The 21,889-nt window shown below is 50.0% G+C and overlaps 1 protein-coding gene across 5 annotated transcripts in view; it reads left to right on the forward strand.

Moving 5' to 3' along the window:
- Nucleotides 1-21,353, forward strand: part of Rps6ka2 (ribosomal protein S6 kinase, polypeptide 2) — a 214,345-nt gene extending 192,992 nt beyond the window's left edge. For all 5 annotated transcript variants that reach the window (XM_006523199.3, XM_006523201.1, XM_006523198.4 and 2 more), the window contains 8 exons: nt 782-907; nt 6,953-7,042; nt 8,668-8,826; nt 10,784-10,945; nt 13,241-13,317; nt 14,053-14,170; nt 17,321-17,458; nt 18,254-21,353. In XM_006523199.3, the coding sequence (XP_006523262.1) occupies nt 782-907; nt 6,953-7,042; nt 8,668-8,826; nt 10,784-10,945; nt 13,241-13,317; nt 14,053-14,170; nt 17,321-17,458; nt 18,254-18,379 (996 nt within the window). In that variant the 3' untranslated portion in view covers nt 18,380-21,353. The remainder of the gene's footprint in view (nt 1-781; nt 908-6,952; nt 7,043-8,667; nt 8,827-10,783; nt 10,946-13,240; nt 13,318-14,052; nt 14,171-17,320; nt 17,459-18,253) is intronic.
- The last annotated feature ends 536 nt before the right edge of the window (nt 21,354-21,889 follow it).

A 21,889-nucleotide genomic window follows, 5' to 3' on the forward strand; every position in this document is an offset into this window, starting at 1 on the left:
ACTTTTATCAGCTCAGTGTTGGGAGTCAGCAGTGAGCTAATGGTAGACATCCCCCTGTCCCTAGTTGTTACTGTTACTATGGTGATGTTCCTGGTGGTCCGAACACACTTATTTCTAAGAAGGACTAAAAAGGTCTTGAGAGGATTGTTGTGGACATCTGTGCCAGTGGCCCCTTGGGACGGATTCGGGGATCTTCTCTGTGTGAGCTATGGGTGTCTCATGTCGTCCACTGGGAGGTCAGTGAGGTAGTGTTTAGACTTCTGTCAGTCCATGGCTGTAACTAGAGTTCAGAGAACTCAGAAGGATTAGGAGTAAGCTCCCTTGAGCACTTGCTGTCTCCTTCACTGTGAGTAGATGGCGTTTGAGTTCCCTGCCTTCGTCTCCCTTGTGGTTGTGGCTCATGAGGCTTTTGTCCTCGGTGATGAATGAGTGGGCACTGTACACGGAGGCCAGGACTGGCTTTCGACTTAGGCATTCGAGGTTGTGCTTCATGTAGATACTCTGGAGACAGTGCCCCGGCCACACTGGAGTGCTTCTGCCTCATCACTCCCAGAGTCTCACTTCCACAGATCTCTGGGAGAAAAGTGAATGCTAAGTGCACACATGATATCTATGTGTCTGAATATTAAGAACAACCTGTACGTGTATCTCTGTGGCCTTGGACAAGGGACTCTCAGTTTCCCCAAGCTCGCCGGTTCTCAGGGTGCCCTGAACCTGTGTCTGATGCCACGTGTACCTGTGTGAAAGGCTGGTAACCGTCCCTGTCTTGGTCTCCCTGCAGCAGCTACATGGGAACAACATCCACTTCACTGACGGCTATGAGATCAAGGAGGACATCGGGGTGGGCTCCTACTCAGTGTGCAAGCGGTGTGTACACAAAGCCACGGATGCTGAGTATGCTGTGAAGGTAAGCTGAGGAGCGCTGATGTCCTGTGACCCAGCAGGAACGTGGATGCTGAGCAGGGTCCCTCCATCCGCAGCTTCTAAGGTCTGACGTGATAGACATCAGTTTGTTTTGATATGGCATCACCCATTTAAAAATTATTCTTTAAGCCAGGTGTGGTGGCACACAGTCGCAACCAAAGCCCTGAGTGTCCCAGATGAATCTGGCCTATGTAGCAAGATCCTATCTCAAAGGACCGAAAAAAATTCTTTTCAAATCATAAATATTTCAGTTATGTCGAACATGGAACCATTCATCTTTAGCAACTAAGTATAACATAGGCCAAGAATAACAGTCCCAGAACCCATTATCCAAGAAGATAGGATTGGGCAAGCAGGCATAGCACTTATCAAAGGAAGGAAAATGCAGGGGGCAGGAGGGAAGAAGGAAAGGAAAAAGATAGAGCTGTAGAAAATGGATCCAAGAAGTACATAGGGATATAGACTGAAGGAGAGGGCTCAGGCTTTCCTCCAGCCACCCACACCAGACCAAACCAGAATACGGTACATACGCAATCTATAATCCAATATGCTGAGCTCTACACAGTAATTTTCAGCTCTGTACCTGTTGCTAGATTAAATATTGGACCTAAGAATCCAAAGTGCTGATTTCTAGGGTTTTCTATAAAGTTCTTTCTTCTGAAGTCAGAGTGTGACGTGCACAAATGCACACAACCGTACATTCTCTCTACACAGCTGTGAGGCTAGCCTTCACCACCTGTCTTAACACTGGAGATATAGGGCTTGAGGGGGTGGCTGAGTGGTTAGAACCCTTGCTGCAGGACATGTGGCACTGACTTCTAATCTCCACAGCCTACATGAAACCAGGTGTGTAGCACAGGTCTGTATGACAGTGCTCCTAGAGGAGATGGGAGGTAGAGACAGGAGAATGCACAGCATGGGTTAGGCCAGTTAGCCTGGCCTGCGCTGAAGGGAACAATGGGAAGAGACTGTTTCAGACAAGGTCAGAGAAGAGGCCTTGAGGTTGTTCTCTGACCTCCATACCTGTGCTGTGTGGCATGTATGCACTGACATGTACACACACACATAGACACTCACATGCACACACACACAGACTTTTGGCATGTGTCACTGGCCCAGCTCTTCAGGGTAAGTAGGGAGAAGTGGGGCTGGCCAGCAAGGCGACACACAACATGAGCCATTTCCACCCATTGTGATTTTCCAGGCTCTGAAAAGGGTGCTCTGTACATGGACTGCACGAGGTAACAGTGCATCTGCGGCTGTTTCTTGACAGCGAACATTTCTCAAAAGCATATTCTCTAGAGAATGTGCATCTTCATGGGCTATCTGCCCCAGGTTTCTCTGGCTTCGAGAGCATTCATCAGCCTCGGGGGCGGGGGGGGGGGGGTGGAGCAAAATCAAAGGGTTAACCAGAACTCTGCTGATGCGCTCTCACCATTCTGCCTGCCCATCAAGGGGAGGACTAAGGGAGGAGGTGGGACGTGGAAACTTCCTGGAGTCCTTGATGTGATGGTAGTGAAAAAGGGGGCTTGGACATACAGCAGGATCACCAGCCGGTGTCACAGAGTGCCGCCTCTGTGACATAGACATCGGTCTACATTGTGCATGGCTGGGGGCTTACTTAAGACCTGTACTCTGCCTCGCCCTGGGACTTTCCAGTGCTTTGAAAGCTTGCATGAGCTTCTTAGTCTTTCTCTGGGTGAATTGTTTCTCACAGAAATTCTTTAGATAGTTTATCTAGAGGCCAGCAGCACTCCTAGAAGCAAGCAGGGCTGGCCGCCAAATAGTGCTAAGAAACACATCTATTGTGTTGCCAGCTCAGCTGACCCAGTGCCCTTCTAGAAATAGCCTGCTACTGTTGAGTGAAATTCTGTGCCCTGTGACTAGGCCCCATGGACAAGAGCAGTTGCATGTATTCCTGCATCCAGCTCTCACGCAGAGCCATCTGTCACCAGCTTTGATGGGAGTTAGGACTCTGTCCTCATAGATCCTTTTGTGGTTTGACCCTGTGGACCCTCAGTGATAGCTTTTTCCAACCTGTACAACCCAGGAAGAAAAGCTATGTATTGTGTCTCTGGTTAACAGTGAAGAAATAGCCAGGCTTTCCTGCTTCTCTTTCAAAGCTTCAAAGCAAGTCGTGGGCATGTGGGGACTCCCTTGTCCTTTCTAAGACTAGAGTGGGCCATAATTTACTGGAAAGTGCTTAAATTAACCCTCACTGGAAGGAATATGGAAAGCCATGGTTTCTGGGCAAGACCCAGGCATCCACATTTCACCTAGGCGCATGCACAGGACATGTGTGGGCAGGGAGCAGTAAGTCCACTTCTGTGAGGGTTGAACCTTTATTGAGTTTCTTTTAAAGATGAAAGAGCCAACAGTCCATCATTTCCTGTGTCCATAACCACAGTGGATGTCCACTCTGGCGAGCAGAGCCTAGTCAAGCCTTTCTGTAGGTCTGTGGACTCAAGAAAGCCAGACGTGTGTTGGGAGTAGACTGAGCTGTAGAAGACAGAGAGGCCTGTGCTCACGCACCCTAGCGCTTGGTTAGTTAAGAGGAAAGCACTCCAGAGCTGTGCTTCAGATCTGGATCATCTCTGCTCGGCATTCAGAAAATTGCTCAACGGCGCACGCTGCCTGTGGACTCCTTGATTTCGCCTTCAGGAAGCCAGCTGCTTTCAGTCATTGCTTCTCTGACACATCTTTTCTCGTGTCACGGGACAGAAGCCTCAACACACATGGAATACATCGCATGGCCTGTCCCCTTGCATACTTACATGCACACATGCAGCCCAGACACTGACACCTCTTTACTAACAACCCCCTCCTGTGGCTGAGAAGTTTTGGGGGAAACGTGAACCTGGTCAGCGACGGACATGTTTTCCTTAGGAGGCAGCAGCTTTGCCCCTCAGCCACACATGTGCTGTTATTAAATGCATGTAGTTTGTATTAGATAAAAAAATAAAAACCCTTGCTGCCTAGCCTGATGACCTGAGTTCCAGCCCAGGACCCACATGGTGGAAGGAGGTGACCAACTCTAGCAAGCTGTCATGTGATCATCACGTGTGCCCCGTGCTCTGTACCACGCCTACCCATACACATACACAACTGAAGAAACCGATGAAAATGTAAAAATTAAAGGGCCTTAAAGTCATTCCAAAGTGTGTGTCACCTTGTCCTCTTAAAGCATTTAAAATAGTTTCTTTAGACATTTTTGCTCCCATTCCATCCTTCTCCCTTTGGAACCTCCTCTTCTTTCTAAGAAGTCTCCCTCCCCTTCCCTGTCTGTTTCGCATATTGCCACTGAGTTCAGTTCCATGGCTGAGTAGATGTGTGGCTATTTATTTGAGCCAGAAAAACATATCTTTGGCCCCCACAGATCTCCTCCTCAACAACTCTGACTGCTCCTAGTCCCTACAAGAGGGCTGGGACCTCATGGACCTGTGCCCATCACTGAGGTCTCAGGCTTGTGTACAGAGTGACAGATGACTATCTCAACAACCAGTGTTCCCAAGGTGTTTGTGACTTCCCTGTCAGCAATTGGATGACTGTGTTTGCTTGTATGTCATCCTATTTTTAACTTCCACAGAGGATCTGGCTGCCACACCCAGGACAGGAGAGGCCTCTCCCAGTAGGAGCCAGAGTTTGGATTCACATCGCATCATCCGTGTACCACAGCGTTTGCACGGCTGCACTCAGTTCCATTCTGGGTATATAATTTGTCAGCCAGAAGGGAAATGGAGTTAAACAGATGCTTGGCCTGGAGATCGTATTTTTAGAAGGACAGATTGGCATGGAAATTTTAATTTTTTCCTATTGAGAAAGCACCAGAGTTCTGTCTCTTTGTCATTTGCTCTAATTAATTTTACAGGAGAAAATGTCTGTTAGAGTTTTTTTCAGGTAATTACATGCTCCACTTACCTCGTTCCCAGCGTAGCATGATCCTCCCATTTGTTGGAAGGGCAGGGTGCATCCTGCTTGCCCTGCAGCTCACACTTTGGCCTTCAGACCCAGCTGGCAAGTGTCTCAGCACCTGGAAAGACAGCGCTTCAGTGATGGGACCCTGAGGAACACAAGGAAGAACACTGACAGACACAGAGAAGGAAAATGGAGACGTGGGGGAAACACACACGCACACGCACACGCACACACACACACACACACACACACACACACACACACACACACACACACACGAAGGGTGGCCAGGACTCGTGTGTGCCAGCAGCAGCCACCAGCAAACATGCTTCACCTGCTAAGAAAAGCCATCTTCCTGCGCCAGCCATTGTGGAAGCCACACTTGCTCTGGGCATATGCACACCTTGGCTTAGCATCTCTGAGGAGGGTGAGAAGTAGCTGCGGCACACAGGGAGCTCATCCACATGCAGCAGGGCCCGCGGCCCACCCGGCAGGATGCTGCCTGGCGAAAAAAAGAGATGTGGATAGGAAAGATGCCCCCTTCCTCCGGCCTTTGTGTGTGTTATCTCTGTTACCAAGCTTATGCCTGGAGAGGAGAGCCAAAGCAAGAACTTGGTTAGAAGTAAGAAACCACCCCTCCAGAAACTCGCTGAAGGGTCTTGCACACCCTTCAGCCACGCAACAGCCACCTGAGGGAATACCTCACTCACTGATCATATCTGATGGAGGTGCCTTACAAGTTCCGCCAAACAATTAAATGATATTCAGTGTAATATTAATATTACAGCACACAAGCCTGTGCTGATGCCGTGCTGTAACAGATTAACCGGGTGTGCTCGGTCTGCCTCCGAGTTGAACACAGGTTCTTACTCCAGTCTTAAAGTCCTACTCGATGTCAGTGAGAGCTTAAGGTCTTTAGGAGTGGCTTTGTTCGCAAGTATTTATAATCTCTCGCCAGAAGTCTTCTCGTGCCTTACATCAGAAGAACACACAGGCATAAAACACACCACAGTGAAGAAACAGATCAAGCATTTGTAGTCCCGGGTGTTTTTATGATAGTTACAGTGTTCTCCCATTTCATATTTTTAATAGATAATGGCTTCATGGTTCCAGATTGAAAAGCTATGCTGGAGTAAACCTCAAGGTCTCCCAGCCATGGCTCCATCTCCTCACTACCCATTTCCTCCACGGGAAGCAGTGGTTGTTAAGATTTCCCTCTTGCCCTTCAGGATTATTTATGCATTCCCAAGGAAATGCATGTGTCTGACTACATTCCTTCTCTGCCTCTCACATAAATGGCAGCGTAGGACGCACCTGCGATGCTTTTCCAACTTGAAGAGTGTCCCTGGCTGTAGACAAAAGCCTTCCTCTTGTTATTTGGCATCCTTTGGGAGGAGACCGGATTGATGTTAGGCGTGGACAGCTTTATCATGAAATGCCTTTGAGAGAAGAAAATATCCATCTGCCACGAAATTGTTTATGCCCATAAATGTATTGCAAAGGGACTATGCTAGGGAGGGGTTACCCACAGTAGCGCGAGTGGGGAGGCTTTTAAACTAGATGGTGCTAGTGCGCAGGTGCACAGAGTTCTGCCGGGGGTGGAGGGTTATCCCTGAGTTCATGAGCTGTTCTCACCATAAGTGCTCTCCATCCCACACACATGGATCCTCTCTCCCCACAAACGTAGGCAACAGGCCACCCTGGGAGGTATCAGCCATCAAGTAGCTCTGTTAGTACTGTTTCAAAGGCATTTGACATTCATGGCTTCCACTCACAGTACCATATAAGGGGAAGGCACCCATCTTCCTGGAACTAGACAGCTTTAAATGCTATTCCAAGGTGCTGTGCAAAACACTGGGCAGAAGGAGAAGCCCAACACGAAAGGGGTGTCTGGTTGGCCTGGGTTATGGAAATGCATCCTGCTCAGCCTCCAGCGTCATTGCTAGCTGATGTAGGAGAGACTAGATCTACACTTCTGAGTGACTCTTGATTGAGGACTATGGGGTTGGGGACAGCTGTGCAGTGGCTCTCTGGAGCCTCAAGTTTGTTATCTGCAATGGTCCATCAAGGTCAGCAGCAAACCTCTGACCCCTACCTGCTGTGTGTCCTTCAGATCATCGATAAGAGCAAAAGGGACCCCTCGGAGGAGATTGAGATCCTCCTGCGCTATGGCCAGCACCCCAACATCATCACCCTAAAAGATGTAAGTACGGCTGTGTAGCAGCCCCCCCTCAGCCTTTTGTGTCAACTGACATAAAATCCTACTGTTTGCATAACACAAGGTCTCTCATGTTGCCCATCTTGGATGTGCCCAGGATCGTATGTATTAGACGCTTGCCACCCGGGAGTCTCTGATGCTTTGGTGGCTGGCCATCCTAACCTGGGTGCATGCACACGTAACTGGATATATGCATACCTCTGGATAGTCCCCCATTCTCCCCAAGCTTGCCATGTACAAGCCTGAAGTGACCCATCTGTGTGCATCAGAATAGGAGTGTTATTCCTTGTCATTGAGTCACTCCTGGCTGACAGATGCAGAGTGGCGTGAGGGTAGCAAGTCCCACCAAGCCCTGGATGTGGAGATTTTTATAGCCTTCTCTGGGCCTTCCAGGATGAGGAGATTGGAGCAGGAGCCAGCCACATCAAGCCAGTATGCAAGGCCACTCTACTCCGTGAAGCCTCGAGTGTAGCTATGGGTTTGGGGAGAGAAGAAAACTCTTCTTGTCCTTACTCTTGGCATAGCCCCCGATATTACCTCAGTGTCACTTGGGCAGCAGCTCCCAGGATAGAGATCAATGCCAGGGGATAGGCAATGAGTGCCTCATATTCAAAAGCTTTGCTGGAGCCAGCCCTGTCTCCTGGGGATCTCAGATACCTCACTGCACAAGTGTGGTGCTCTGACTGCATTCTTGGTTTATGTGTAAGATTCAGAACCCTCAGCAGCTCACCCATGCACTCAGAACTCCTTCTGCGCTGTCAGAAGTGAGCAGCCCAGGTCTGAGCCAGCACCACCGTCCCACCTTCACCATAGAACAGTGGGTTCATAAGCCCAAAACAAACAGCAGAATTAGCTTCACACCTTTTACTCAGGTCAGAGTCAGGGAAATTATTTTAGTAGCTTGCTGTGGAAATTCGTTGATTAAATTATTATCACTGAGATAAAAATAAGCATTTAGGCCCGCCACCTCATTTACACTGTTCTCAGAGCTTGGGCTCCCTTGGGCTCACATGTGTATCGTGACTAGGATACATGTCTGCTCTCCGTATGTACAGGGGGGAATACATGTGTGATCTCCATGTATACAGGGGGGATACACATGCGATCTTTGTATGTACAGGGGACAAAAGTAGCCAGAGTTTAAATTTTGTTTTTCATTTTTAAACCAAGTTTAAAGCTAGTGTGGGCAAAATGAGCCATGTCCTGTCCCCTGCAGACCTGCAGAGCCAAAACATACACTCTGACTTGACTTCCGAAACTGTATGCACGATGATAGTTGAGAAGCCGTGTCCTTGGGGGGTGCTGTCGCTGCTGTCATGTTTCTTTGAATGCCTACCACTCAGAGACTGGCAGTATCCCACCCCTGTGCATCCTATGGCCCAGCCTGCTCCTTCCCCAAGATGTCAAAGCTTAAACCTTCCTAAGAAGAGTCACTTCTGTGTGGGTGGAATGGCTACTCGCCCGCTTGCAATCCTAGGGCGCCAGCCCCCAGCTTCTCTCTGACAACCCATTTGGAGCCCTTGCTCCTGCATATAGCCAAGGTCCTGAGGAGGGCAGCCATGGCGCCATACAGGCTGCTGAGGTTTTGTGCACTCCCCCTTGGCTTCCAGGTCTATGATGATGGCAAGTACGTCTACCTGGTGATGGAGCTCATGCGAGGCGGGGAGCTGCTGGACCGTATCCTCCGTCAGCGGTGCTTCTCAGAGCGTGAGGCCAGTGATGTGCTCTATACCATCGCCAGGACCATGGACTACCTGCACTCCCAAGGGGTAAGGCCCAGGTCAGGGTGCCATAGCCTACAGGAACAAGACATGGCCTAGGTGGGGCTACCTGCACTCCCAGTGGCAAGGACGGTGGGCCAGCCTGTGGACACAGCTGGCTCAAGTCTGATTTATGAGGAATTCTGAGAGGGAAGGAAGGACCACAGGGAAGGGTGGATGTGAAGGCTGGGGGAAAGATGGAGGTACAGGGTGGAGTGAAGGATGAGGTAAGGATGAAGGAGATGATAGCCACATGGGATGGAAGGAAGGATGAAGGAGAAGCAGGCGGGCAGCAGGTGACTCAGTAGGAAGGTAGATACAAGACCATGGAGTCACTGAGCTGTAGATGTAAGAGTGGGACACCTTTATAAACTGACACCTTGCCTGTAGGCAAACAGAAGGGCAAGGCTTTCCTGTACCCTCTTCAACTCCATCAGCTCTAAAGACTCAACGTACCCAAGTAGTATACATTTGCCGTGATGTGATCTCCAATCCTTTATGGGTCTAAAGTCATTTGAACACTTGGTATATACAGGAACCAAGTGTGAAGGACTTAAATTGTGTGAACCAGTTGTAGCGAAGATGTGATGCTCTGGCCTTGATAAAGAGAGACTTGGGGATTTTCATTACATTTGATACAGAAAGCTAAACAGAAAGCTAACAGTTGGCCCAGGCCCAGGCTGCACCAAGCTCTCCATGAACTCACTTCGGAAGCCTAGGCCATGTGTTTTGTATGAAGACCAAGCACAGGTTGGTTAAGGACCCACCAGGGCTGCACTGCAGAACTCAGGCCACATTCTAAGTCTAGCAAAGTATACTTTCTGCATCTTTTCTTCTTCTCTCCTTCACCTCCATCCTTCCCACATTCTTTCCTTCATCCTTCCATCCTGTGTGGCTATCATCTCCTTCATGCTTCCCCCATCCTTCATTCCACCCTGCTCCTCCTTCTCCCCTTCCACCCTTACCCCCATTCTTCACCTCCACCCTCCCCTGTGGTCCTTCCTTCCTTCTCAGAATTCCTCATACAGAGGACTTGGGCCAGCTGTGTCCACAGGCTTCCCAGATGTTGCCAGATTACACAGTGGGTATTCTTTGTGTGGCTTCCTTGAGATCCAGAAGTTCTACGACAGTTTCCCAAAAGCCAAATTCTAGCAGTATCTTAAGTGTGAGTTTCCCAGACATTCCTCTGCTTAATGAGAGATAGGGATAGAGACAAGCCCTTCACTCTCCTGTAGCCTGCCATCAGTGTCTGGAAGCCGGGCCTGGTTACCCAAGTGGGTCACTTTAATCTTCCTAGCAGAGTCTGTCGTTGCTCCACAAGAGGACAGCTGGGGTGTTCAGGTTCCAAGCCTCATGATGGCACACCACATGTCTGCACAGGGGCCTTCTGTCCCTTCAGAAGGCCTCACTTTGCATCTTAAATAGCTTCTTTGTTTTAAGGGATCGCTGGCCCTTCTGTTGTGACAGCTGTCACTGTAACAGAGGGACATACTTGAAGTCTATGCCTTGGATGGTGTAGGTGCAGTCTGTGTGGCTCTGAGCCCCTCCCTCTGCTGCCAGGAGTCAGTACGCCTGTGACAGCGGTCCACCGGTGATTGATCCTGGCACCTGTGACAAGTAGCCCGTGCCTCGGATGCCCCCAAACCCCCTGGTTGAACATAAAGCACAGGGACTTTTTTCATCTCTGTAGCCAGAGCTGCCGGCCACAGACCCTTCTGTGGTGTAGTGCCAGCGGCTGCTCCTATGTAAGCTTGTGTTTATTCAGTCATGTGGTCCTTCGGCATGAAGGCAAGGCCACAGCCTTCACAGGGTACTTGGCTCTGAGTGGCCAACATGGATGGCCCCTCAGAAGAACACAGACTTTTCCTCCTGCCCTAGTAATGAGTTCTCAGGTGGCCCTTGCCTCCCGTACACCCTCCTTTTCTCTGCTCCTCAACTCTGACTAATAATGCTTTCTGCCTTCCAGGTTGTCCATCGGGACCTGAAACCAAGTAACATTCTGTACATGGATGAGTCTGGAAACCCCGAATCTATCCGCATCTGTGACTTTGGGTTTGCCAAACAGCTTCGAGCGGAGAATGGGCTGCTCATGACCCCCTGCTATACTGCAAACTTTGTAGCTCCCGAGGTATATAGTCCCCCAAACCCAGGCAAGGCAGATTTGCCAGGCTGAGGAAAGCAGCCTTTCTTGGTACCAGAGTAACTAGAGAGCTCTGGGCACTGAGGCAACACAGGAGATGAAGGCAACCTGCTGTGGAGGGAGGAGAGAGAGAGAGAGAGACGCTCTGGAACCAGCCAATCCTGCTCAGTCACCTCGAGCATTTTATTTTCCAATGGAAAAACTTAAATGGTGCTAGTGCACCGTGGCTCTTGTATAGAGCAGTGATTTTCAACTTTCCCGATGCTGCGACCCTTTAAAGCAGGTCCTCATTAGATGATGACCCCCAGCCATCACATGATTTTGTTGCCGTTTCATAACTGTTTTTGCTAGTTATGAACTGTAATGTAAATGTCTGTGTTTTCTGATGGTCTCATGTAACCCTTGTGAAAGAGTCATTCACCCCCCTAAGGGTCGCCATCCACAGGTTTCCTTGACAACAAGTCAGCATCCACCCAACTGGAAAACATTGGGGTCCCACAGTACTGTGCAACTGAATGCTCACGTGTGTGCAAGGGACCCACTCTGTTCCTCACTGCGAACCTCAAAGGAGACAGAAGGACAACTTGTCCCTCTTGTCAGTGTCCTGAGGCCAGTCCCAATGGGTTCTACTCACTGTGCTGTGATGACGAGGCTGGTTTCGTGTGCGAGTTGATAGCGAAGTGGGACCACAGTGGTAGCAGCAGGGGCTGGTGTGGCTGATGGAGTCAGGAGAGGTGTGGAAAGGGCTTTCGACCCTGTGTGGGGCCTTCTCAGTAGAACGGTCAGATCTGCTCTGAGTCCTAAGGAGACACTCCTGCATGCTTTTCTGGGAGAGACTTGACAGATCCAGGTCCGAGAGTGACTGAGAAGCAGTCTCAAGTTATACAGGGGCTGCGTGTGAGCAGCTTGGTCCCTTTGGACACGGCTGGCCTGAAGCTCTAATTGTGGCTCTTTTGGGTGTTATTAATACTGACAGAGTACATGCAGGTCCCCTCATCTCATAGATTTAGGAAAGAAAAGCTAACGCAGTAGTTGCACGACTCTGGGAGGTCACTCAGCCAGGGACTTGGAAGTGGGCACTTCACTCAGCCTGTGATACCCATCATGCACCACGGCACATAATGGCAGGAGAGCAGTGAAGAAAGCAGGCCCCTCGCTCTCACCTGGGAAGAAACTGAACACAGAGTTCAGGCCAATACAGCAGTCCACAGCGATCCATGACTACAGCCTGGGCTTGTTCCCGTCACTCAAATATGAACACATCCAACAATCACCCCGATGTACACATGTGTGACGTGATGATGCGGCAGAATCCTTCCTGAGTAATCCTTCATGTTTAACTAAGACATGTTGATACAGTGACACACATTTGTTGTCCGCTGGAAATCTCTGGAGGCTGAGGTGGGCACAAGAGGGCATGAGAAGATCTCATCTCAAAGCAATCCAGTGACTCCACTTCTAGGTGCACTTCCTCAAGAATTAAATGTGTCTGTCCATCCTTGGGTATGCCAAGATCATTTACAACAGAAGCCCAAGTACCTGCCACTGGCTGATAAACAGATATGTGTGTGCACATACCATACTGTTACTCATCCCGCAAAGGCCAGGAACTCTGACTCCTGCCACAGCGCGAATGGACCCTGAGGACAGGGCTCAGAACATATCTCAGTAAAACCAGGCTGTCACAATAGAGAGACAGAGGCGGAGGAGGCACGCAGGGTGTAGTTGGTACAGTGCGAGCCTAGCATTCATGAAGCCCTGGGCTCAATCCCCAATACCACGTAAACCAGGCACAGTAGTGCATTGTTATCCCAGCTCTGAAGAGGTGGAGACAGAAGGATGGTAAATTTAAGGTCATTCTTGTCTATACCGTGAGCTCCAGGCTGACACTGTATGTTAGTACTAACACAGAATTTCTCGCAAAGCCAGATTCACAGAGTGCATTGAGTGGGGTTGTCAGGGACTGAGTTAGCCAGTAGAGAATTTGTATTTAACAAGGACCAATTTTCAGTCTGGGAAATGGGGCTCTGGAGGATGGCCGCACTGCACCATGAATGTTCACTGAATGGTACCCCTAAACGTGGCCAATATGGTAAACTGCAAACAAAACTTCTTAAAACCATGAGTCAGGCAAGGGCTATGCCTCACTTCTCTGTCCCTGTGGGGGCCGTGCTACTATACGGAAGGTAGAACTGCCCAAGGCCAGCAGATGGTCCACTTAGGAAACCTGCTCTGAAGTGGAGCTGTCCAGTGCAATCCTGACCATGGCTGTTCTTCCTCCAGGTCTTGAAGCGGCAAGGCTACGATGCAGCGTGTGATGTCTGGAGCTTGGGAATCCTGCTGTACACCATGCTGGCTGGGTAATGGAGGGCCACCAAGGGTGTTCTTAGCGTCAGGACTGGAGGCTTCACCCTACCTCCCTGGTGTTTGGGTTTAAATGAATACCAAGCCATCTGGGTTAGGGTGAATATTCAAACCCTGTTGCATAAGGAAAGGACAAGAATAGTTAGCTATGTGGCCTCCATAGACTGGGCCCACAAACAAAACCTGCAGACCTTTTGCCGACCAGCCCCACCTTCCCTCTGCCACCTGAACCAATCCCTTAAAGGAACACTAGGCACATCTGACATGTTCTTCTTCCCGGACGGTTTGTGCTCGTTTGTGCCTGACTGTGTCAAGGTTGTAGACCACAACTACACTTGACATCCATGACATGACCTTTGTAAATGCAAGAATCAGTCTGTCCAAGAGCCCCGACTTGGTGGTAGACCAGCCCATGGGTTTCTCAGACTTCACACCCTAGGTTCCTGGCCACTGAACCTCTCTGTCATCATGGAATCCAAATCTTCAGGCAGACCCTTTACCATCCTGACACCAGAGGGATCTGGAAGGGCCCAGAAATGATGCACACTCAGGCTGAGAGGACTTCCCTGTCCATCTTGTTGATTTGTGGCACTGACTGAGGAAGGTGGCGTGGTGTTACGACATGTCCTGGCATGAGTCCTGGACTCAGAAAAGAGACAGACATTGCCCCCTCAGCAGAAAGCCCTGGTATGGAGCTGTGAGCTTAGGGTATTGATTGTCTTCCCACACAGGTTCACTCCGTTTGCCAATGGCCCAGACGATACCCCTGAGGAGATTCTGGCTAGGATCGGCAGTGGGAAGTACGCCCTTTCTGGGGGAAACTGGGACTCCATATCTGATGCAGCAAAAGTGAGTATTCTTCCCAGTATGCATACCTCCTGTGCCGTTCCTTCTGCAACAGGAATATTGTCTGTGAACAAGCTGGAAATGTCACTCATGCAAACGTTATAAACATTATGAACATGTTATTCTGAGTGACTCCTGCATTATTTTTTTAATGAAAGATTTTGATGTTAATGTAAAGTGAGCCAATAGAATGTAGGCAAATGTAGACATAGGTCTCGAGGGTCAGAGGCGGGTGGTGCTCAGGGAACTGGCTGCTGTGACCAGGCCTACAAGCCAGACATTTACAGTGTGGCTGGCAGTTAAGGACCCTGGGAAAGAGGTGATGCTGCAGAGTAAATGCAGAGCCCTCTGCTTCCAAAGCGTCTCCTCTTTAGAGATGTTTCCAGGTGACCACCTAAATGTACGGTAAAGTCACTGAATTCGGTCACCAGCTTCACTCTCCTGGCCTTCAGACTCTAGTCTGCTATCACCAAATTATGGTCTAGTAAAATAACTGACCTACAGCCTCAGCCCAGCAGCTGAGGCTGTAGGTCAGTGGTCAAGCACCCCTGGTGTTTGCAATCAGTATGGTTGTAGAGGTCCTGGTGAAGGTGGTGATGGGTATGGTGGAGGTGCTAGACTCTTTCTAATACTGAAAATAAGTACACTGCAGTCTAACCATTAGCAAGCTTTGCCAGCACCCTCTCTTCTGTGTCTCTGTAAAAGTTATTTAGGAGAAAGCAGGGCTCTAAGTCAATATCTGTTATCACCATTGCTATGTGACCTTAGGATGTGTCAGAGCAATGGTATTTTATGGAAGGTGACAGAGGAAGGAATGAGACTGTGGACAATGGAAGAGATGACAGCTGGGGTGCTGGATAGCTGGGGTGCTGTACAGCTTGTACAGCTGGGGTGCTGTACAGCTGGGGTGATGGACAGTTGGGGTGATGGATAGCTGGAGTAATAGATAGCTGGGGTGATAGACAGCTGGGGTGATGGACAGCTGTGGCATGGACAGTTGGAGTGATGGATAGCTGGGGTGATAGACAGCTGGGGTGATAGACAGCTGGGGTGATAGACAGCTGAGGTGATGGATAGCTGGGGTCATAGACAGCTGGAGTCATGAACAGCTGGGGTGATGGACAGCTGAGGTGATGGACAGCTAGGGTGATAGACAGCTGGGGTGATGGACAGCTGGGGTAATAGACAGCTAGGGTGATGAGCTAGAAGGGGTTGTCAGTCTAGGAAGATGTTGACTAGGTAGGAGTGCTAGTTTGAATACCCAACACCCAAAAACAAAAGGTAGGTATAGCCAAATGTGCGCCTTTAACTCCAGAGCTTGGTGAGGAGACAGAACGCTCACTAGATTTTGCTGGCTGCCAATGTAGTTCCAGGTTCAGCAAAAGACCAGCAAGGAAATAAGGCAGAACGAGGTAAACAGGACACGTAACATCCTCCTCTGACCTCTGTACACATGCACACAGGTGTGGGTGCATGCCACATACCATCTACACACATGCATACACACACACCCCACACACTATATATACCTCCACATACACACACAGCATACACACATTCCTCCATGTCACATACATACACCACACTCACACACACTCACACACACACACACACACACACACACGAATTGAAGGTGTAGAGGGTTGGGTGGTGGCTGAGGTGACAATGTTGAAGTGAACCTCTGAGATGACAATGGAGGGCAGTAAAGAATATGGATGTGGAGGTCCCGGTGAAGGTGGTGGTACAGAATGGTAGAGGGGATAGCATGAAATATGGTTGTGGAAAATAGAGGTGATGGTGAAGAATAATAGTAGAAGTCCTGGCAGAACTGATGAATAAGGTGGTGGTGGGAAATATGGCAAAGGTTATTGGTAAAGGTAATAGAGGAGAGATAGTGAGGTCCTGGAGGAGGTGGCGGCAGAGGTGATGGTAGTGGGTCTGGTGGAGGTCCTGGAGGAGGTGATATGCGGTGATAAAGAAGACAGCTGGTGTTTGGGGAGCATGAGCCAAGTGTGTTGAACTCTACCACCCCAGCTGCTCCTTCCCACATACCTACACCTTGTCTCAGATGACTGGGAAATAGCTCCGCTCACTGTCAGTACTGCCTCTCCCATTGCTGCATCCTCTCCTGTCCCTCTTCCTTCCCTCACTCACCACACAGCAGAGCCTTCCATCCTCCCATCTCATACAAACCCGGGATAGCATGGTTTTGAGTTTGCCATAGTTTGGTTTGGGATTGTTCTGTGGGACTAGAAATCAAAGCCAGGGCCCCACACATGCTGGGTGTGTTAGTTCCTCTGTGCTGTGACCAAGACTCCTGCCATAAACAACTTAGGAAGGATTTGTTTCTGCTCACAGTTTTGGAGGGCTCAGTCCATGGTCATTTGTTATGGCAGCAGGAACAGGTGGCAAAGCCAGTCAGAAAGCAGAGAGGAGGGACAGGAAGAAGCCAGCAACAAAACACCCTCAACAATTGGCTCCCACTGACCCACTTCCTCCAGCTGGCGCCACCTCCTAAAGTTTCCGGACTCTCTCAGCATAGGACTAACACCTGGGGACCTAGGCTTTACACATGAGCCTGGAACTCCAGGCAAGTGCTCTGCCACAGAGTAGCCCCCACCAGCCCTGACAGCATGGCTTTCTCTACATTCTGTGTGCCCTGGGACACCACGTCCCAGTGCTGAGACCTTGAGCAGACAGTGTCTCATGACTGGAGACCACACACTGGAGACCAGGAGCATCTGTGCTTCCAGGACAGACTTATTCCAGCACCACTGCGGTCTCTGTTGCCAGGCACTAGGTTTCTCTATAGAAGGACACTGCTGTGGTATTTCTTGTGTTTGTGGAAGGCAGTTGTTTTCATTAAAATAGTATTTCAGCCATTTAACATGTGCCATTTAACATGTGAAATACCTTTCTTTGCTGTGAAACAGAGTTTCTGTCTATTGCTAAGTCAGTAATCGTTGACACTTAAAATACATCCACAACTCGTAGACTTAGAAGTCATGTAACACAAAATGCAAAGAATCACCTCAGAGGTGCAGTTGTGTTTTCTCCTGGGCCTTCTCTGGCCAGCCTGACACCTCAGTCTTTCTCTCTGGGCCTTCTCTGGCCAGCCTCACACCACAGTCTTTCTCTCTGGACCCTCCTCAGGATGTCGTGTCCAAGATGCTCCACGTGGACCCTCAGCAACGCCTAACAGCAGTTCAAGTGTTGAAGCACCCGTGGATCGTGAACAGAGAGTACCTATCCCAAAACCAGCTGAGCAGACAGGATGTCCATCTAGTGAAGGTACCTCGCGGCCAGAGTCCCGAGATTGTGCATGGGGCTCCTGGAGCAAGCAAGGCAGTGCCTCAGCATGGTGGGGGTGGTGGGGGTGGTGGAAGGGAGAAACTGTAGTGTGTAAGGCCACCAGGTATAGGCACGTAAGTGTCACTTTATCACACATACACAAATTGTGTCTAAGTGACAGCTTTGGTGTAGGGGTGGTGTCTGGTACCGTGGCTGTGCAGCCCTAAGCCCTGGAGCCCTCAGTCTGGACCAGAAGTCTGTAAAAGTTCCCTTTGTGCTCACAAGTCCTGTTTAAGCAGCTTCCACCTGCTGGGCAGACCCAAGGTCCAGGCTAGACCACCCTTCTAGTAGTACATTTAGTCCAAGCCCAGTCCTGTTAGAAGGCAGATCCTGGTTGTGTCCACACCAAGATGAGCCTAGCCGCCCAGGTTAGTTTACACTGCTTCAGACTAGCAGAGCCTAAGAATCATTGACAGTGAATTCTTGGGGACCCAGCTGGTCCCAAAACACATCTGCCTTCCTGCCATCAGGAAGATTATCCCAAAATCTTCCCAGGAGCTCCACTCCAGTCTTAAATCCCCAGCCTGGGATGCTGAGGCAGTAACCGTCATGTGTGGGCTGACCACGTGGTAGGCATTGCAGCATAACTGGTGTCCTAGTGTACCAGGAATCTTGGAGGAGGGCCTTCCCTGCTTTACATGGGGGTAGACTGAGGCTCTCAAGGTCCCGTGTTTCCAGCTTCCTATTCAAGAGTAGTTGGGCACCATGCTCACCTGCCCGCCTTTCCTCCTACAGGGTGCCATGGCGGCCACCTACTTTGCTCTGAACAGGACCCCACAGGCACCGAGGCTAGAGCCTGTGCTCTCATCTAGCTTGGCCCAACGCAGAGGCATGAAGAGACTCACGTCTACCAGGTTGTAGTGGCCAGCCAAGTCTCCAGCCTCAGTCGCCCTGCCCAACGTCCTCTCAGCCTCACAGACACCAGACATAGGTCCTGTTCATGGGCACTTGAGTGCCCATGAGTCCAGCACAAAGATGGATCTGGCCTTGGCTGTCTCTCTGTTTCCTTTGCAGCCCTGGAAAGGGTCCTGCCCAGGATGTCTGAGCCTTGCTGCACCGACCTCGCCGCCCGCTCTCTCTCCTCCTGAGTGAAACCAAATGAATCTGTCACCTCATAGCACCCTGCTGGGGCCTCCCTGGGCTCACTCAGGGCTCTCAGTGTCTCCATGTCATGGCTTATGCCCAAAGCAGAGCTCTTTTACCATCCTGATGTCACCTACGTGTCCCACTGTCTCTCTGAGAGTGTTAGTGCACAGTCCCTGCCTGGAGACAGCAGAGCCACAGCAGAGCTGGATGTTCCTGGATGTTCTGGCAATGCCAGTGGCCATGTGAAAGCATCCAGCTTAGATGCCTGGCTCTGTCCACAATCACCCAAAGAGTGCTCCTCACCACCCTCCTGCTCTCAAGCAAGATGCTGGGTAGCCTCTCCCTGACTCTGTCTCTGACTTGGCAGGATGAAAGCAACCAACCCAAGAGTCTAGATGGCTAGAGTCTATTTGAGAGCGTGATTCCTGTTGGTTGAGACAGGAGCCCCAGGAAATTGCCGGGCAGAGCCAGTACCCACTACACTGCTGCCCCCTTAACCCTGTGGCCCCAGGGACACTGGAGAGAGTGGGGCTCTGCCATTGCTGGGTGTGTTGGCATCTCTGCTCATATTTGCCTGCTGTGGTATAGCATATTCACTCTCTCTCTGCTTTCCTGGGCCACAGAGAATGTCTTCTCCTCTATCCCTCTATCCCTTCTTGACTGAGGACAGGAGAGACACCTGAGCCCCTTGCCTTAGACAGGCAGAAGGTGCCTGGACAAGTTGTCAGTGGGAGTGATGCTCTTCTTAGAAGCTGTGGTCCTATGTTGCATCTTGTGTTTCTGTTGTCTAGCCTGTTTTCAGGCTGTAGTCTGCGCAGGGAGCAGTAGTTACACGGACCAGGCTATCTGTGGCATACTCTTCATGCAGAGTAACCGAGTGAGACCCTTCCCCCGTGGCGTGCTCCACTCCTCCTGGTCGGAGAGGAGGGACTTGTGTGTCCTGAAGTCTCTCTGGAGGCTGCTGAGGATAGTGGACTCAGGTCAGAAGACACTCCACTGTGGCTCAGAACCTGCCAGTCTGAGAAGCAGCCCCTCTGCCCAGTAGAGGCACCTGTAGGAGGCGCCTGTTGGTCACAGCAGGCTTACACTAGGAAGACCACAGGTGGACCACGGCTGCTTCTGCAATGCCTGCCCCAGTGGAATGTTCAGAACATAATTCCTTTGCTCAGTCTAATTATTTCAGACCTCAAAACGTAAACGTATTTCTGAAGCTTTAATTACTCCACTGGACTCTGTTCTGTTTGAGAATTATAAAATACAGAGTGGGGATAGACTGTGTGCCATTTCCAGTGTCCCTGGGGATGGTCTCCTGCTTTCTCAGTGGATGCTCTGCCCAAGGCTGAGATCATCTCCCAGTTAATGTTCTGGGCCCGAATCCTTGCGATTCTTGATAGAAATCCAGAGGGAAAGTATAGTGGGTAGTCTTAGTGACGGATTCTGTCCTCTGGGAAATGAACAGGAGCTCTGGCACCCTCCGAGGGCCTCTCTGGCATGCACCCTTGCTCCAGCTGCTCACGGCTCAGGCTGGGTTTGCTTGCAGCTTCAAGTGTACATGTTCCAATGAAAAGAAAGAACAACAGAACACAGAAGGCATGGCTGAGGAGGCGAGCATAGCCTGTCCCTCTCATGGTCACGTGGCCGCATCACCTCTTTCAGTAATGTGAGGTTACCTGCTTTACACTCAGCCTACTCTCGCCAAATAGATGGAGGAGACCATCAGTCAAAACAAACGCATCCTTGAAGTGTCTGGAAGGATGCTCAGCCTTGCCCTGCAGAGAGTGGAGTACCCCACATTCCCACCTCACCCAGTACTTGATACTTGAAATCTCTCGTGGAGTCAGCCAGAGGAGCACGTGACAGGATCGTTTTAATCCCTGTTCTTTAAAGTCTTCAGTGCCACAGCAGTCTGCTGTGGCATGTAACCCCGTGTCCCCAGTGTTTACCTGGCCTGTGACCCTTTACCCAACATGAGGAAAGGCTCTGTATTCTCTACACAAATGACTACTTGTGTAGCTACAGAATTTGTCATGGGAAAGCCCAGCCTACATCCTGGGACTCCTTTACCCATCCCCCAGAGCTACTTTTGGGCTATCCCACTGCAGCTCCTGCCCTGTTTGGGCTGAGAACATGATGAGCGCTCCACTGAAGGAGGTGGGGATGGGGTGCTTGTCAGATTCTGTACCCCAGAGTCAATGGCAGGCAAGCCGTGAACGTCCCCTGTCCTATGGTTGGAACGTGTGTGATTTTGAACTACCTGTGTGCACTGGTCTTTGGATATTGTTTGGCTTTTTAAGTGAGGATCGTCCTGATGGTATCTAATGTCAGCAGTATTCCTGATTAAATGGTGTTCTTCCTTAAGATGCCCTTTGGGATTTCCCCTGCATTGTACCGCTTCTCTCAAGCACAGGAGGAGATACACCGTGACTCTTCATTCTCTCTGGCACATTTTGCCGCCCTTCACCACCCGCAAGACTGTGAGACACCTAGAGTGGGAAAGGTCTCTGGGGTCCCTCTGTGGCAGGGACAGGTGGAAGGGGAAGCCAGCATGGCTCATCGGTGCAGGTGAAAGGCACCACCCCACTCCCAGCCCGCGCTGCGTTTACATGATCAGCAGTTCCGTTTACAGCTCACTCCATGTTCACACTTTCTGGCTGTGTGTTGAGACGGCGGCCACTGTACAGATATTTATTATGCTTTCCAAACTTTCCCATGAGATTTTTTGAATAAACATGGATTTTATGAAGTGTAATATTTTTCTGGGATAATGAGACCCTTTGCACTTTCTGTGTTGCTAATAACAGTTCACAGAACGCTCCTTAGTTCCTCTGTCTTCTCCTCTGACTCTAGGTGACTGTGAACCTCTGCTGCCACTGAACTTCGTGGGGAGGAGGCATAGCACTGGCCTCTCCACTTAAGAGCCTTGCACACACACACACACTTATTTGTGTATACATGCATTTGTAATTTAGAGCATCAGGGATCTATCCACTTGAAAATCTTGTGTATATGTGTCTGTGTGCATTTATATATGTATACCTCGTGAGAAAATGAGTCAGAACACCATCCACTACAATTTCAGAGCAGGGGGGGAAGTAGTGGTTATATATAAAACGCATACCCATGAATGTATAAGAATATTTGCACACTTATGTGTATATTATTTTGGCATGTATGCGTAGAGAGGTATGAGTTGGCATATTTGCATAAATGCAAGCGAGTATGCATGTATATGCAGCTGTGATTGCAGCATGTAAGAGACTTGCCCCCTGCCCAACCCCAACAAGT

The sequence above is a fragment of the Mus musculus genome, chromosome 17, assembly GCF_000001635.26.
Source record: "Mus musculus strain C57BL/6J chromosome 17, GRCm38.p6 C57BL/6J".
NCBI classification, from domain to species: Eukaryota; Metazoa; Chordata; class Mammalia; order Rodentia; family Muridae; genus Mus; species Mus musculus.